This window comes from Chanos chanos, chromosome 6 (assembly GCF_902362185.1).
Source record: "Chanos chanos chromosome 6, fChaCha1.1, whole genome shotgun sequence".
In the NCBI taxonomy this organism is placed as follows: domain Eukaryota; kingdom Metazoa; phylum Chordata; class Actinopteri; order Gonorynchiformes; family Chanidae; genus Chanos; species Chanos chanos.
The window spans coordinates 41,318,239-41,336,325 of NC_044500.1; the positions used below are offsets into that span (position 1 = coordinate 41,318,239).

The 18,087-nt window shown below is 40.7% G+C and overlaps 1 protein-coding gene across 1 annotated transcript in view; it reads left to right on the forward strand.

The window, feature by feature from the left end:
- suclg2 (succinate-CoA ligase GDP-forming subunit beta) overlaps positions 1-18,087 on the forward strand; it is a 72,047-nt gene that overhangs the window by 23,052 nt on the left and 30,908 nt on the right. The window contains exons 3-9 of the mRNA XM_030776465.1: positions 8,796-8,895; positions 9,663-9,753; positions 11,338-11,490; positions 11,885-11,974; positions 13,711-13,807; positions 16,422-16,583; positions 17,728-17,870. Coding sequence (XP_030632325.1) covers positions 8,796-8,895; positions 9,663-9,753; positions 11,338-11,490; positions 11,885-11,974; positions 13,711-13,807; positions 16,422-16,583; positions 17,728-17,870 — 836 coding nt within the window. The remainder of the gene's footprint in view (positions 1-8,795; positions 8,896-9,662; positions 9,754-11,337; positions 11,491-11,884; positions 11,975-13,710; positions 13,808-16,421; positions 16,584-17,727; positions 17,871-18,087) is intronic.

Sequence of the window (18,087 nt, forward strand, 5' to 3'; positions counted from 1 at the left end):
TCTACCCACATGCCATTGTTGAGGACTGTAGAGCTTTTGATGGGGCCTCTTTGGTGGGCATTGTGTGATGGGTGGTTTCACTGGTTCTTCTGATGTGAGATAAAAGACATTTGAAGGGTTTGTGAAAAATATAGGCTAATGCAGTTGGATTTATCTCTTGCACATGTTCAGTAAAAGAAATAGAACTCACTGTGCAAAGCGAGAGAAGGTTTCCTTTTGTCATTTGTCCTTGTGTTTTCATGTGTGTGCCTGTAGAAGAAGTTGTCTTTTTGGCTGGCGAAGCTATGTAAAATCCACATTTTTATTAGCCATTTTCTCTGAAACTCATACATTGCTACTGGGCCAACTTACCCTTTTGAGGCTTTTGAATCCCTAATGAAATTTACAGAAAGGTGAAAAACCAAAGGAAAAAAAAAGCGAGGGGGGTGGGGGGGCTCATAACACAAGAAATCTGAGTTTATGGATCATAAAGAAATGTAATTTGGAGGGCTGATTTGTGCTGCTGTGGTAAAACAATTGAAATGCCTTTCAAATGATTCTGTAAATACGTTCAGAGGAACATGGGCAGCGTTTCAGGGAGCTCACAAATCAAAATGTAATTTGGGCTTCCTGACGGCTGGGCTGTATCGATATTGCACGTGGCACATTAGCGTTACTCAGAACCCCTCAAAACCTCCTGCTTCGCCAGCATCTCCCAACACTTGTTCATGCAGAGGGTACGGCACCATTATTTTGGTAATGCTGACTCTAAATTGCATGTTTTATTAGAGCTATTCAATGGTCCATTGAGCAGTAAATTTGTGAGAAGAAATACAGTGTTATTTTTTTTCTCTCCACACTGCATTCGTTCCAGATTTTAACTCTCTCGTCTGGTCTGGTTTTGTAATTTGAGGCCCGTAGAAGCTTATTTCTCCACGCCCGCCTCCAAACGCAACGTTCTCTGTCGACTCAAAGTGATATAGAGCCAGTTTTATGGAGCCAGTAAATGTGAGAGCAGATTAGCATCGTGGTATAAAAGAGTTCTTTATATGACGTGATACATTCAGTTTGATTAAGAACCGTGGTCAGCGTTCGGTCCGAACAGAAGTTTTGTCGGCTTGTCGACTTTCTTTAGAACCATTATCTGAGGGATTTCAGAATGTTTACAGACAGCCAGTCCGGTGGTTTTTGTCCAGTCTTGTGTGTGTAATTTCAAGTCGGTCCACAGTGCCAGAGCTTCTTCACACACCTCGGGCTCTGTTTAGTCTGCTTTCATCTCTCTCTGTAGAAAGCAGGCCGTGGTCTTTGGAGAAGGACTTGACACTCCAGAATAGGAACGAGAGCTCTTTTTAGTTTCATCTCAAACAGAAGGTGTCCAGGTTCGCCACACAAATTACAATAAAGTGTTGCTTTTCGACAGCAGCTCGCTAGGCTTGGATTGTCATGATAAACAGAATCTTCTGAAAATGATCCAAGCCGGGTTTTTTTTTTGGTTTTTTTTTCTCCTTCCCTCCGCAGTACGCTGTCCTCAGTGCAGATCCTAAACACAGTGTCGATGATTTTCATCCCCTCTACATGTTTTTTTTTTTTTTTCCCTGCTCTTTCTCTGTATACTTGTAAGTGACTGTATGTGCTTAATATGCTCGTGTATCTGTTTTCTGATATTGGTGTCATGCATCTTATATAACGGTTCTGCTGTGCCGTTTCTTACCAGCCCCTCCGCTTGTCTAAACACGTAAAGTCTTGTGTAGAGCTCAGCTCCTTTCAGGGAGACTGAGGGAAGTTTGGCAGTTGAACAGGGATGTTGATTGACATGGACATGCATGTTGACAGCTTGTGGAGTGTTCCACAGGGCAGAGTAAGGCCGCAGCAGCTGTGGGTCAGATGCCGCAATCACTTCTCTCTTCTCCACACTGTGTAAGTTTTGCCTGCCCAGCACAAAGCTACCAAACTTAATCTTTTCCATTTTGGAGTGGGATTTTTTATTGTGTTTATTTATTTATTTGTTTGTTTTTATTTATTTATTTTTGCTTATTTATTTTGCTCTAAAGTAGATAATGCAATAATAAGCAAACTGACTCGCTTTGGAGAAACACGCACACACACGCACACACACACACACACACACGCATCTCTTTGGAGAGACACACGCACACACCTCTGTTTATTTCCAATGTGATGAGAGCTTGTCAGAATAAGCATAATCTCCACCAAAGAGATGTTTACTTTTCACTTTAAACAAATAAAACAAATCCATGCTTGTTTCATTCGGTAAACTGAATAAAGAAACTAATTATAATAATAATAGTGGAAATCACAAATCTGTCGTTCCTGAAGGAGCTATACTATTCAGTGGGGGGAAAAATAGTTTGTTGGATAATACTGAAATGATTTTTGGAGCGCCGGTGCTCTCATCTGTGGTTTGATGGTGGTGGGGGGGAAGGGGGGGGGGGAATGAGTACAGTCAGTTTGTCTGCTGAGCTGCAGGTATCTCCTGCATACCGCTCACATCCCAGCAAGTCTTTGGGGTGATGGGCTGAGGAGCCCCTCCACCAGAGAAAATGTGAGCACTTGCCTGTCTCACAGTAAGATGGATGGGGTGTGGAAATTTCTTGGCATCATTACTTGCCAAGATGGAGGGCTCCTCCAAAGATCATACTGAAGAGATGCGGAAAAGCAGCCTTTTCCATGCGCGGTGCTGTTAACGCCAGTACACACAAATGAGGCTCTCACACGCAAATTTAACGTTTACCGCATAAACACCTGGTCTTAGACCCACGTATGAAATATGTGTACGCACGCAGCGTAATGGAAAAAAGTTCTCATGACCGTATGTGTGTTGCAGCACTTGCTTATTTAATTTCCTGTCCCTGTTTTGATATTGAAGTTACTGTGCCAGAAGATGAGAGCAAGGAAGATGCCTACCGAAGTGCCGTAACTTGCTATATTCATAAACCTGTTTAGGACCGGGATTATGCACGTTAATACCAAGATTTGGGGCTGGACCGATAAATGCTTTGATTTGACGGCGGTTCCTCATGTTGTCTGAGAGTCCTAATAATGATCATTTTCTCCAGGGAAAGCTTCTCTGAGCCTCTGACAAACCCCTTCTCTCTGTGTGTTGGCCTGGTTGAAAGGAGATGAATTACTCTGGAGCAGTGGAAATCATGCAGCCCTCCTTTTGGAGTATGCAGACCTCATCAACAATACTTTATCGCTGATCTCTTCCCTCTTGATGCGTGCTTGACCAAAGACTGAACCCATCTCTCTCATGCCTGTATCAGAGTGCTCCAGCCTGGCTTTGGAGTTGTGTTGCACTGTAACTACAATGACATTTATGTAAGAATGATCCTTTTTTTTTTTTTTTTTCCTTTTTTCTTTTCTTTTTTTTTTTTAATATGTTGAGCTGGTTCACCTAAAAATGATTTTTCTTATAACAACCCAGAATCAGAAGATCAGTGCGATGAAGGTCTTCAGCCTTTTGCTGTTTAATGGTACGACATTTTTTTTTTTAATGTTTCAGCGTTTAATCTCAGTGTTTTTACAGAAGCGGATCTTCACCCACACGTAATGCTTTCTGCAAGTCTTCCTGTCTGGGCTGACGAAAGGAACGGTGTTACATTTTACAAGGCTTAGTCTCTTTTTTTTTTTTTTTTTTGTAAACTCTTGCCTCTTTTGCACAGTGGCACTTAGGTAACTTGAGAAAATCATTATCTCAGTTTGTGTGTGGTACCAGCTGGATGGATTTAACAAGGAATCAGCTGTCAGCTGAGTGGTGACAGTAAGACTTGATACAGCAGCAGGGGTCTGGGCAACTTATCAACCTTTGTTCTGCCCTAGCAAGGGAGAGCATCATTAGACACGACCAGAGATATAGCCTAGCGCTTCTTTACCTGTCAGAGGTAAAGGTGAGAGAAACAGAAATGGCTCACGATGGAAAATACTGCTCACTAAAGATGAGAAAGGTCAAGCATTTGCAGTACAGCAGCTGTCTGTTCCTGTCATATTGAGACATATTAAATGGATAGGGGAAAAGCATGGATGATAGAGGATAGTGGTGTTAGTACGCTGCTAGTCAACTTCTGTACACCAGGTGCTGGTGAAGTTCATGGTTACCAATTCACTTGTTTGTTCTTATATCGGAGATAGATCCATGGAATGACATGATTTTGTCTAGTCCACAATGCCTCGTAATCCAGCAGTGGTAGTTATTATTGCGAAGACTTTTCATGATGCTTTACAATTTCTTTTTACGTTCTTGCTGGCAGCATCTGGGGTTTAAATTGAAATTATATGCATATTACACGTCTTTAATCATCCTTTATTTTATCGGCATTTAAATATTTGATGAAATCACACACGGACCAACTTAAACGCAATATTTCAAGGTCTGGTAGGATCAGACAGTCTGTTAGTGGAAATGTCAGTGCCTTGACAATCTGTTTCATATTAGTGATTCAGTGTATTAGCATATTCCTTTCACTGATAGTGAACACGGAGTTGACTTTGAAGAGATAAGTAATCATGTTACGTGTGACATGTTGATTATCTGCAGTTGTGAATGACTTTATAAAAACAAGCAGGGATTTGTCTATATATAAATATATCTTAAATCCATATGTTGTTGTAGCTGCAAAATGTAATAAATAAGTGCTTTTAATATTACAAAGTAGTGTCAAACACAAAACTGTCTGCACAATGCTGTCAAGTTAATTATCCCAGGTTATTTTTGTCTCAGTTTTGACTCGTTTCTCTCTGATAATTAATACTTCCTTGAGGTTGTCCCTAATTAAGATGGCAGTTCTCTCAGACTTTTCCCCACTCTGTTTTCTTTTAACGAACAGGACTTCTGTATACGTTCAGAGACCAAAAGGACGTAACCCATTTGCCGATGACATTTGGAAAATGTGCCAGGAGTCACAGGAAGGTCTATTTAACTCCGAAAGGTCATAGGATCAGCGCTCAGCGCGACGCACGATCTCCCGGAAAGGGTTCGCGGACCTCACATTCTGTACTTTCGTTATCGTCTCATATTTCCAACAGTTGTCTTGTGTTCTTCGTCTCCCTTGTTGGTCTCATTAGAACACATCTCCTTATTTGGCTCATTTTCCCCACTTAAGCACGCTTAAGCACGCCAGAGTCTACCCCATTCTCTCTGGACCGTCCCGAAGGTCCCAACTGTTCCCTCTCACTTATTCTCGTTACCGTGCTATTTTGTTTTATTTTTTCATTTTTGTAATTTATGTAACATCATACAGCAGTAATATGTCGTATATATCTCGGAAGCGTGTGGCTAGGTCCTTCTGGGTTACCGAGTGGATAGCGAGATGTTAGATATACAGACAGTGCACACTGGAGCAGAAGTAACAACCCAGTGCTGACTGCTGTCGTTGGTAAATAAGCTTCAAGTTCATTTGTGCTCATTAATTGGAAATTGCTTGCCCAGGGATTTCCATGTTACTCCAATTACTTGTAATGTGACTGGATATGTTATACCATGTTCATTTTTCTTTTGTGTCCTTGAGATGAAAACAACACTGTGCAGGGAAGTAAATAAATAAATATATTACAGCTTCTCTTTTGTAGACATTAGACATAATATGTGTCTGTATTTTATGCATTTATTTATTTTCTTCTCCTGTAAAGAACATCAGTAAGGTGAACTTTGGCCAAAGCTGCAGATGAGTTGCATCATATGTGGCTGAGTATAGTTTCGTATAGAGCCGTACTGAGGTCGGACAAAGATTCCAAGTTTCAAGTTTCAAGTTTAAGTTTATTTAGAGCCCAATATCACTGTTTACAGTCTCAAAGGGCTTTACATGCCCACAGGATTACAACAAAACAGAGCAGGGTGGCACCCCCTGACTTGATCCTCATAGCGGGCAAGAAAAAACTCCTCAAAAAACCCAGACGTTAGGGAAAAATAGGAGAAATCTTGAGAAGGACCACAAAGAGAGGAGACCCCTTCTAGGCCAGCCAGGCGTGCAGTAGGTGCCAGCCCAGAGGGCAATTTACAAAACAACAGAGTGATAATAAATGAGAACACAACTGGTAGGTAGTATGAGGAATGACACCACAGCATGGGGCTCAGTTGGGGCTCCATTTTAAATATTTTGTCTTCCACTGTAATTGTTGTTATACGGTTATTAATTAGAATTTGACATTCTTCTAGAAAGTGCAGTAATTTCCTCTCAAATCCACTCCTTGTGAATTTCTGTGCCTATGTTTTCTCTATACGAGATATCTCACCTTTTATTACTCTTATTGAAATATTCTAAATGTTATATTTGTAGGAGGTAACAGTGTTCATAAAGAGATCACAGTTGCAGCAGTGTTTAATTTGCACTTGCTGTTTAGTGTTAATAAGTAGCAGTGTTAGGAAACTGCAGGCGGGTGAGGGGTTTAGGAAGAGAAACAAGTCAGGAACTGCATATCGTGGGCCGACTGTTCCCTTGCTGTCTCTCAACACTCGGTTGACGAATTGGACATTTGGTTCCACTGCAGATCTTTCTTTATTCTAGCTCCAAGCAGGTCTGTTCCAGTACTTTCTGTGAGCTCTGTATCTCTTTTCATCTCTGTGAAGCTACCACTCACGTGTGGACCCTCTCCCAGGTGGCTGTGCTGCAGATGGAGAGATTGTTTGGCGGCTCTCAGAATTCTGTCCGTTTTGATGAGGCATCAGATCCCTGGACTAGACAGAGCTTTGTTGGACTCACTGTTGTCTGTAACGACTGTTTCCTCTGAAATCTGTGTTCCTTTCCAATCGAGCCTTCCATGCCATATCTCTGAAGCAGACTCCTGTTCTTCATCTCTCTCCATTTCCACACGCTTATGTAATCAATGACCTTAGCATGTGTTGTTGATTTATGCATTAGCACAGTCTCAGCTAGAGTTCAACTGTCAATGTGAGTCTCTGTGTTGATCGTGCCTCTTAACTAGTGTCTGATTGCGGGGCTTTATGCATCAACCTTGTGGTCAACAAGCTTCTCCTAAACAACGATCCTCCTGTTTATGATTTAAAGCCATCTTTGAAACTGGAGCGCCATGCTAACATTAGCCTCAGCTCAGTTCCGTCATCTGTCCCGCAACTATTCTGTTTCATTAATGACTAGTCCCTGTAGTGTTGAGGACATTTGTTTCTAGTGCATGAAGAGAAAATGGATGCTCTACTTTCACAGAGTGTCATGTTCACTTTAATCTAAAAGAGCACCATTAAGTCATCGTGTTTTTTAGACGACACTGTTTTTAGCCTTAGTGATGGCAGCTTGTCAGATAACATATTGAATGAAAACAATGATTGAGGATACTCTCAAAATTCCTTAGAAGAGTTTAGGTGTGTTCTGAGCACATATAGGCTTAGTCAAGCCCACTTTTCAACCCTTGTGGTCTCATTAGAGTAGTCCTTTTGTAAAAGAATGGATTTCAGAAAGAGATTCTTTCTCTGTGCAGGGGAACTAATATAGACAATATTTTTTAGTTAGTTTGTACAATGTACCCTATTTTATGCTACATTTTCTCTGCTCCATTGTGTATTATATGTGATTGCCCACCTTGAAGTAAAAAAGAAAGCAAAGCAAAACAATCTTGTATATTTTATCTTTTCTTTTTCTTGTATATCATCTTTTTCTTTTCTTTTTTTCTTCTTTTCTTTCTTTCATTGTATTTTGTGTGACGTGGGAAATGTTGCCTTGTTGCGCAGTATCTGCACAATACAGTCTGCTACATTTTCGATTGTCGAGCCATGCCAAACCAATTACTCCCAGCCCACTTTTTCCCTCATCCCTCCATCATTCCCATGTTCATTCCCATTCTCTCTCTCTCGCTCTCTCTCCCCACCATTTTACTGTTTTACTGTTATGGCCTCACCTCCCAATTTTCCATTTTCTTCCACTCTCTTTGTCAGTGTCCTCTTGCACAAGTACACAAGCACTCTGATCGGTTCATGGCCACAATCATTCATTTCTTAACTGGTTCCTCATTTCCTCTGTTTTTCAGCAGGAGTCATTTTCTTCCCTCTGTTCTGCCACGCATGCCTTCAGGACACTCTATTCCATCTCACTTTGAACTCATTTTTAATTTTGCATGCAGGCATACTTTAATGAACATATTTATTCACTTAGGACTCTTCACGGCCACTGTGTAGGATCACCTCTGCTCTCTTATTATTGTCTGAGAAAAGAAACTCTGTCTTTGATACACTGTTGGTGTGATCCAGAAAGTCTTGGTTCACGTTATTCTCCGTCAGTGTTGAGCCTTTAGCCTTGTGAGAACATCCAGATGTAATGGGGGATCCTGGCTACTTGTGTCTTATTTTTCTTGATATGAAGAGATAATATTGAGATAAAGAAAGGGTTGCTGGGACATTCCAAAGGTGACAAGTGGAGAATGAGAGGAACTTTTAGGAACCCCCCGCCCCCCCTTGCGCATTTTTTGTGTGTGTATGTGTGTTAGCTTGTTGTGTGCATGTCTGGTAACTGAGAATTCCTTTTTCTCAAGGAATTTGACATTAAGATGAACAACACTTGTATTTGCGGGACTATGGAACTCCTTGAGAGGTCTTCAGCACAAAGTACCTCACCATCTCATGCCTGCTCTAGGTGTCTCTCTCATGGGCTAAATGCGTCTGGACCTTGCCTCGGGCACCGGACGCTAATGGTGACTCAAGGCAGAGGGACTACCATAATGACATTTTGGAATGTGACAGAGGGGTGGAGCCAAGTCCCATGGTGATGTCCTGATTGCAGTGGCTTCATGGTTGTCACCCTCTCTTCAGCTCAATCTAACAGCACCTCTTCTGTCTTGTGTGTCTTTCTTAGATGCCAAAGAGATAGTGCTGAAGGCACAGATCCTGGCAGGAGGACGAGGAAAGGGGGTCTTTGACAGTGGCCTTAAAGGTGGCGTGCACTTAACTAAAGAGTGAGTACACACACAGCCAGACTCGTAAAATCATTCATCTCATTTCATCTCTCTCCCTCTTCTCACTCTCTTGTTCATTTCTAGGGGGATATATTATGAATTCAGGCAACGTTTTAAAAAAAAAGAATAAATCATTCAAGTGTAGCATAATAATAATATTCTCTTTGATGTTTTTTTACACATTACATGGTATTGTATCAGGCAAAAAAAATCCGTAACAACCAGGCCAAATACTGTACTCATTATTGGGTCAATCCCTACGGTCAAATGGGGGCTTGATTTTATGATGAAGGCCCACGTCATACATCACTGCTAGTCTGTTTCTATATGTGAAAGTTTGAAAGTCAGGCCTCTGAAGTTGCCTTTCCCTGGACTGCAGTTTATCCTTTGCTCAATCTATCAAACTAACACGGAGCTGCAGGTTTCATTTATATTCCTCGAAAATGAGAGTGAAGACACCAAGGGATGAGCTGCATTTTTTTTTTTTTTTTTGGGTTCGGTTTGTTTGGGGGGATTTTTTTGGATAGGGGAAATATTTTGAGCTCTACTTAACAAGACATATTGAAAACTCTGATAAAGCATTGCCTTGTCAAAGAGTTAGGAGATCACGCCACACCGCAGAACAAAAACTTCAATTTCAAGGACGACGAAAACATTTCCAGTACTTTTCAAAAGCTATTTTTGCTCATTTTACAGGTGGCCATTTCTGTCTTACGTAGGGTCCATGCTTATAAACAAAACCTGTCTCAATGTTTGTCTGTTTGCAGCCCCTCAGTGGTGGGTGAGCTAGCGAAAAAGATGCTGGGATTTAACTTAACCACAAAACAGACACCAAAGGAGGGAGTGAAAGTGAAAATGGTATGTGCAATTACCTCACAATTCTTACTTCTCTGAAATGTAGTTATGCCGTTCAACGTAACTAATAAACAAACGCACGTAGTTAGACAAGACAGAGCAATATTCGTTTATTCGCCTTGTTTTCCGCCTCATATCTTAGAAGAAGCAGACGGCTGTGGCACATTATTTGAAGCCAGTGTGGTTTGTTTTGTGCTGGCGCTGTTTTCGTGTCATGGTTCACTGTAATAAATAAACCATGTGAGTCAGGGCCTCTCTGAGCAGAAAGTGTTAGTAAACAGCCATTTTCATATGTCACTAACAAGCAACAATATTATTTTCTTGTCACACACATACACTGCAGCAGCCAAAAAAAAAAAAAAAAAGAAAGAAAGAAAGAAAGAAATTTCCAACAAAAAGAATACACATTTCAGGTAATGAAGCCCTCATGCTCTTAGCCTGTGTTTTTTTTTTTCTTTTTCCCCCCATTGTGAGAGATAGCCTAGAGCTCCCCATTAATGCTTGCTCTCATATCCACTGGCATGATACACACACACACACACACAATACTTCTGCTTCTTCCCTGGTCTTACCCTGCCCTTTCCCTTGGTTTTGCTATACTTGCTGGGTAGAGGATAGAATCAAATGAGAATATTTTTATTACATATATATATTATGTGCTGAAACCACAGCACACGGAAGTAGAACACGGGACTGAGACGGTTTGAGAGGTTAAAAAATGAGACGACAGAAATCAAAGAAATGTTTGAGAAAGGATAGATGAAAGCAGTTTTACACCTCAAACGTCTGAAATTCAGTTGTAATCTGTGCTCTTACTTTGGCATTGAAGGGCGGATTGCCTCCTCACACGGAAATTTCGTTCCAAAGCACATTTCAAATCTAATCTCTTCCAAAAAAAAAAAAAAATGTCTTTTGCCCCTTCTCTGATTAAGATGTGGATCAGGATCACAAATACAGCCGGCGAGAGGGCAATTTAACATTATCTTGGATTAAATATCTGGATTCTTAAAAGGCTGTAATTGCATTATCAGAGTCTGTTTCCCTGAATAAAAACCACAGGCGAGCTGTCATTCTGCCATTGAAGTTGAGCCATTAATGTGGCTTTATTCACTTTTCAATGCAACAGAAGCCGTCTCTAGTCTTCATCCTCTCACTCCCTCTGCCAGGACAGAACAGAGGGGAGGGCCAGAGCAGTAGAGACGGGGTGATGAACAGAAATATAGGGAGAAAGAGATTAGGACAATCTGACGGAGGTAGGAAAGGTGGGGTGGTGTGTGAAGGTATTTTTTAAGATGCTCGTTTTGTCTGTCTGTCAGCTCTCTGTGGATGAATATCAGACAGGAGTGCAGACAAGAATGTTAGGAACAAGCAAGTGTTTAAATACTTGGCAAGAAAAGTTCCCAGTGAAGAAGAAGTAGCTTGTTTCCGCTAACCCCTTCTTAGATGCTGTACATCTATCTCACATTCTCTCTCTCTGTCTCCTCTCTCTCACTCACCATCTCTCTCTTTTTATCTGTTTTTTTTCTCTACTTTATCTGTTTTTTTTCCTCTTTTTGCTAATGTGCGTTCTGTGCTGTGTGATGCCAGGTGATGGTGGCTGAGGCTTTGGATATCTCCAGGGAGACGTATTTTGCCATCCTCATGGATCGTTCCTGTAATGGACCAGTCATGGTGGGCAGCCCCCAGGGTGGCATGGACATCGAGGAAGTGGCCGCCAGCACCCCAGAGCTCATATTCAAGGTACGTAATGACATTTCTGGCGTTCCACCAATTTAACCTCAAGCCCGAGCGCCAAGGTAGGCTTGTCAGTGGCTGCCGAGGACAGAAGGCTGTCCTGTGTCTATACGTGTGATCTCGTGGTTCTTGGCTTCTCGGTGTTCTAACACACAGGGTTTAGTCCATTATCCTTCTTGCACATGTCTGCCCCGCGGCTCATTCGTCTTTTGAGCGGCCGCAGAAAAGAAGGCGTGCTAATTATAAAACCATCATGAGAGGAGGCCCTGGTTTTTCCCTACTCTCTCTGGCTGGCAGGCTGCCATTATTTAATTGCTGCTCTCGTGATTTAATACGAACATCCACTTTGTGTCGAATTACAGCTGATGGTAGGTTTCCATTCTCACATCTCTTACCACAGGAAGTCATAGATATATTCGAAGGGGTGCGAGACGACCAGGCGCTGCGTATGGCGGCTAATTTGGGCTTCAAAGGACCTCTGGAGAGACAGGTAATCAACTGAATCTGGAACGCCGCTGTGTCCCTCTCTGCAAAAAGCTTCACAATGAATGGAAGATATTAAGCCCAGCGTTTCTACCGGAAGCATACCTCACTTTTCTCACAAATGGATATGATTAGCACTAATAAATAGACAAAATAACAATTTCTGCATGTGTTGGCCCAAAGTGAACTTGTCACTAATTATTGGCAATTCACATAGAGCTTTATTGCTCGATTTCAATCTGTTCTGAATTTAAATCTGTTTTGGACTTAGAAGACATTTTATACAGTAGCTTCATCCAGTTACTGCCTCTGTTCAAGGTCAGGGCTATGATTTATTCTCCCCCTTTAGATTTGGATTTGTATCTTTCTTTTCGTCTCTCTCTGTACGAATTTCTGAGTCAATTGTCTCTTAGCATCATATTGCTAATTTGCGTTTTATGCTCATGCATAGTACCGTGAACAATTGAATTAGTTAGAAACGTTAAAATGCATTTAAAAAAATAAATCAACTTAATGAATCAGTCTTTTTTTTTTTTTTTTTTTTTTTTTTTCAAAGAGCAGAAGACCAAAATCAGGGCTTTGGTTGGTCCTGGAGAGAGTTAGCATACTGCAGCTATGTTGTGAACGGGCACTGAGACGAACAGCCCGAGGAAACGGGAAATGCTTCATTTATTGTCTGGCTTGTCAGTTTAGTTCTGCTAACTTCATCTTTTTTTAATACACATCAGTAGCGAGCGTCTCTTCGATTTGGTGGTTATTAGAATGGTTTTGGATGCGGAATGCAGTTTAAATAACTTAGCGCTTTTGAAGTGCTTTGAAATGACAAGAATGTCTGCTAGAATATGAGAATTAGAGCATTACTACAATGTTTTCTGTCACTCTGCTTTCATTATCAAAAGAACTTCTCTGGTGTAGGAACAGAGATAGATGTCACTTTAACTCTTTAGTCTTTGAAAGAAGAATTTGTTAAGATGACAAGTCCTTAAAAAAAAAGCAAAAAAAAAAAAAAGCACTACTCCACTCTTCGGAGCAGTAGGGTGTTGTGCAGTGAGCACTGTCATACAGCTCAGCATAATTATGTTGTTCCCACATCGTTGGTTGACAGTGACAGTATTGTACCTGTTTTAATTCATCCTTATGAAGAGAATAGCTGTGGTGTATGGCTCCTTTGTTTTAATCACAAGTCATGTGAGTGTCTCAGAGGAATTCGTTAGATGCAATACAGATGAAAGAGAGTGTTTTAGATGAGTAAATATGTCACAGGTAAACAAATCCCTGGGAAAATACAACTAATAAAATTGTTCTCTTTTAATTTAATAGATTAATAAGGTAATAGAAAAAAAAATACCCACTGTTATTAGTTTAAACTGAATAAGATTGATCAGTGACTAAATGTCCAGTTAAATGGAACTTTAAAACAATGGACATTTGACATAATACTGTGACAGTGATTAGCTGGTTCACAAAATCTGTTAATGTCTTTAACATAACATTACGCCAGTTGGTACACAGTGACGTAACAGTGTCATGACAGAGTTCATGAACTGACATTAACTGTCATAACAATTAACACCTGTTACAACAAGTGTAAGACAGTGTTGTATCAATCCTTAACGCTGGACAGTTCAATTAAAATGTCACTGGTGTATTGTATTGAAGTTTATTCACAGCTGGGAGGCTGTGAAGACCTGCCTGCTCTCCAGCTTATTGCAAGGTAATTACTTTCCTCTGTGGAACTTACAGGCTGCAGATCAGATTAAGAGACTCTATGATCTGTTCTTGAAAGTCGACGCAACTCAAGTCGAAGTCAATCCCCTTGGTGAGACTCCCGAAGGACAAGGTGAGACATTTTTTCTTTTTATTTCTTTGTTGCTGTTTTGGGGGTATATAATTGTTATGCTGGTGTTACTGCTGCTGTGTGTGTGTGTCTGTCTGTCTGTCTGTGTGTCTGTGTTTATGTCTGTGTGTGTGAAGACAGGAAAAGGATACTTTGGATTTTATAATAGCTTTTGTGGTCATTCACATTTTCAACATGTAAGGATGAATATCACCTTACATCAACAGATTTTCTTTCTTTCATTGAGCGCCGCCCTTGTACTTTCATCTTGAAAGGATTTTCAGAAAGTTGATTTGTCAGTGTAAGATGACTTTGAGCGTGTCAGTCTCACCACAATATGATTTTTGCATTTACCTGGTAAGAGAAGCTTGCGTTTCTTTAGCCGTCGTGTATTAGATTAGGTTCACTCTGCCCACAGGGCTAATACCTGAAGCATGAGGCTGTCAGATTGAAGAGAAATAGAAGAAGAAGAAAAAAAATCTTCTCTTGCACAGGCCTGTAAATGCACTGACAGAGTCTGTATGATGGCAAAATGATGGTGTTCTCACAGGGACTATGAAAAAGGCTCATTCTCGCTCGCTCTCTGTTTAGAGGAAAAGCCTCTTGTTAAAGAGAGACTAATAGGGCAGCTGGCAGAGTTTAGTCCTTCAGATGTTTAGCAGGCTTTTTTTGGCAAGGGGGGTATTGAATCGGTCCAACAAAAGATTCAGTATCGTGCGCCCAAACGGTGAATGAATGCATTTAGTTTTGCAAACGCTCAGAGTAAACAAGCGAGATTTTTTTTTTTTTTCTTTTTTCTTCCATCTTGTAAACAACTGTCTGCGGCAGGTATAAGTTCAGTCTGCACAGTCTCCTTTCATAGTATGTCAACGGGTATTCAGAGCATTGTTAAACGCTTGTAATGAACAACAAGTGAGCTAGGAAAGCTTTGTGAAGCAGGTAAAAGGGCTGCATTTGTGTGTAGCCACACACACACACACACACACACCAGTGCAAAAACCTCAGAAATTGAGCTGTTTCACGGTCTTATTTAGCCACCTTTACCAAAACCAATCAAATAAGTCAAGGACGGTCAGCCCACAGGCTCTGTCATTAAACCAGAGAGAAGAAGAGCCGTCGTACAATTTAACTGTTCAGATAGTCTTAATGGTAACATCAAGGCTCTCTGAACAGCATTGAATTATTCGATCTTATCGGAATTTTTACTCATTTGATTATTTTGCAAAATGTCATTTCACTTTTTTTCCAAAAAATCTACCCGTTGACATTTAGTCAAAACGTTTTCACTTTTCAGTCTCATCAGCATTACGAATATCTAAGAACATGCCAAAGTTGCTTTTTATGGGGTCTTCCAAGGAAAACTTGGTAGAGTTGTAATTTCTCTCTCACTGATAGAGTATGACCAATAAATATCGCCGTCTGTCTATTTTTCCATTTCCAAAAAATAACAAGTATTAGGCTATGTGCGTTTTGCTTAAAATACAAAACCGAGGTAGAATCAGTAATATATCCACATTAGGAAACATTGGTCCTGCAGTGGCATGTGTTGCGTAAGCCCAGAACAGTGTGTGTGTGAGGCCAGGCAGTGGAGAGAATACTTCCAGTTCTGTTCTAAAATCTGTGAGGCTCACTACAGGGTGATGAGCAGAGTTCAAGGCAACACAGATTTCTTTGTGCGTGTGTGTGTGTGTGTGTGTCTGTGCAGATTTGTTGTTTGTGGCTGTCCCTTTATGCTCCCATGGGAATAGTGAAGGGGAATCGCTGTAAAGCACTCCAAATGAGAAGAAATCCAGCGCCTGGTCACACGTTGCCAGAGGAGACTGCTGGTGGAGGGTCGAGTTAGCAAGTTAGAGTTCGACAGGGTTCCCGGCTATTTTTCTTCCTCGCATCATCTGGAGAGAGGTTTTTTTTTTTTTCTTTTTTTTTTGTGGGGTTTTTTATTACGTTTGGGACCATAGGCTCTGGCTATATTTTCTTTTGATGAGTCATTACTGGGAGAATGCACAGATAGTCTGAGGGAGAACCAGTTCGCCAGTACTGTCATTTCTCCGAAAGTTACACCATATTGACAGATACGCAGCCCCCTCACTTCTTTGTATGTAATGGCATTCCTGACTGTGATAGACCTCATACACTGCAGGGATTTTACATTAGCTTACAGAAAAAAAAATAGCTGCTACTTCTGCTTGTTGTTTGGTTTAGACAGCGCCTCCTTGACTATTTTGTGTAATATTTTTTTTTTTTTTCCTTGAGCTTTTGCAAGGTTAATTACAATAATAAATATTTTACATACATAAACTATTTTTTCTCCTTCACTAAAATGCCCTCAGAGCTCAAATGGACATCCGTGGCATGAATGTGCTTTTTGTGTTGCTTAGCTTAAGGGAAGGTAGAACATTATACAAATTTAATTTACTTTGAATAGCATCCATTGCTTTAAATATTAAAGCGGAGCCTGTAATGAATTGTAATGGTTCCCTTCAAGGCTCCGTGGTCCCACGTACAGTCGCAGTATACGCGAAATTTAAAATGTATTTTAAAGGCAAAAGATTGAGTTCTCCCTTACTTTAACTCTACGTGGCTGTGCAATCAGAATTGCATTTTTTTTTTTTTGCAGTTGTGTGCTTTGATGCCAAAATCAACTTCGATGACAACGCGGAGTTCAGGCAGAAGGCCGTGTTTGCCATGGACGACATGACAGAGAGCGATCCTCTGGAAACAGAAGCGGCAAAATATGATCTGAAATACATTGGGTTAGATGGAAACATTGCTTGTTTCGGTAAGTTACCCTTAATACAGGGGGAAAAAAAATGAGTCAAGCATATCTTTGCTATGTGGGCCATGCTTGTCCAAAGCACTTCCAAATACTAATTTTAATCTCTCTGAAATAAAGCTTTTGTCAAACTGGTTTACAATTCAGTCCGGTTCATAAGCAGCTTAGTAACAACTCCAGAAGGAACCTGCCGTAACCAATGGTTTCTAATTAGAGAGAATCCGCCAAAAATTCTCAGATGAGCGAGATTGTTAGCATTCTCATTATAGCGGTTCCCTTGCTATAAATCAAAGCTTTTGCACTGTGCAAAATGAGGTGTCTCGTTCCCATTTTAACTTTGCCAAAACCCTAAGAGCACAAAGCAACCAGTCTGACCAGTCTTACTTACCTTATCCTTCAGAGAAAACACAGTTCGCCGCTTATAGGGTTTTTTTTTTTCTAAGAGCTTTGTAACCCACCGAAGTGACAGCTGTTAAACTGAATTTTCCTATATTGAGACTTCTGTCAGGGTGCCTGCCAAGATGCAAGCTCAGCGCTGATAAACCAAATGAAGTAAGACGTTTGTAGCAAGGCGTGTTAGTTTTAACAGGAAATGGCTGAATCACTTGGCTCCTACACAACACAGCAGGCTCAAATGGATTCAGTGGGCTGCCTAATGTAACCCCACATTCACTAAACCAGTGTCTCGTTTAATCAAGGCATCCTTTTTTCAAGCCCAGAGCTAAAGCTGTACACACATTTATAGCAGATGTGAAGGTTAGTGGTAAGTATTTTCATTAGAGTAAATTAGCAGCTACTTTTGAAGTCTTTACATCATCTAATCATTTTGGTTTCCTCTGTTCCTTTCACAAGTAGTTTATCTGTTTACTACATTTCTAGGGTATATTTATGTATTTATTTATTTTTTTTTTTTTGTGCCAGGATATATGATGATCTTATTTAACATCACTCTGCGCGTAATGTTCAAAATACCTTGAGCTGATGAATGTTCTGTCGGCCACGCTGCGCATATACAGTCGTTTGAGAAGAGAAAATCTACTAAATTAGTAAATGAAGTGGCATAATTTGATTTGGAAGCCCTAATTTGGGCACGGGCTGGCAGTAGCTGACGGTAAATACACTGTGTCGTTCTGTTCATTTGTTTCATCAGTCAATGGTGCTGGCCTCGCCATGGCAACATGTGACATCATCGACCTCCACGGAGGAAAACCTGCCAATTTTCTGGATTTGGGAGGTGGTGTGAAAGAAAACCAAGTGTACCAGGCTTTCAAACTTCTCACTGCAGACCCAAAGGTAGGCTCACATTTACCCCCTGACGTTAACTTTTACCCTTATGCTCACTTTACAGAAACAATACCACAATAAAGCAAAGTGGACCTAAAAGATTAACTTTAAAGATTATTATTATTAAGTTATTGCCAATTAGTCTCTTGTCATTCCATATTTATCAGTCTGCTCTGACTATTGAACTGATACAGCAGTTAACTTGGTCAGGACACGGTGATGTTCT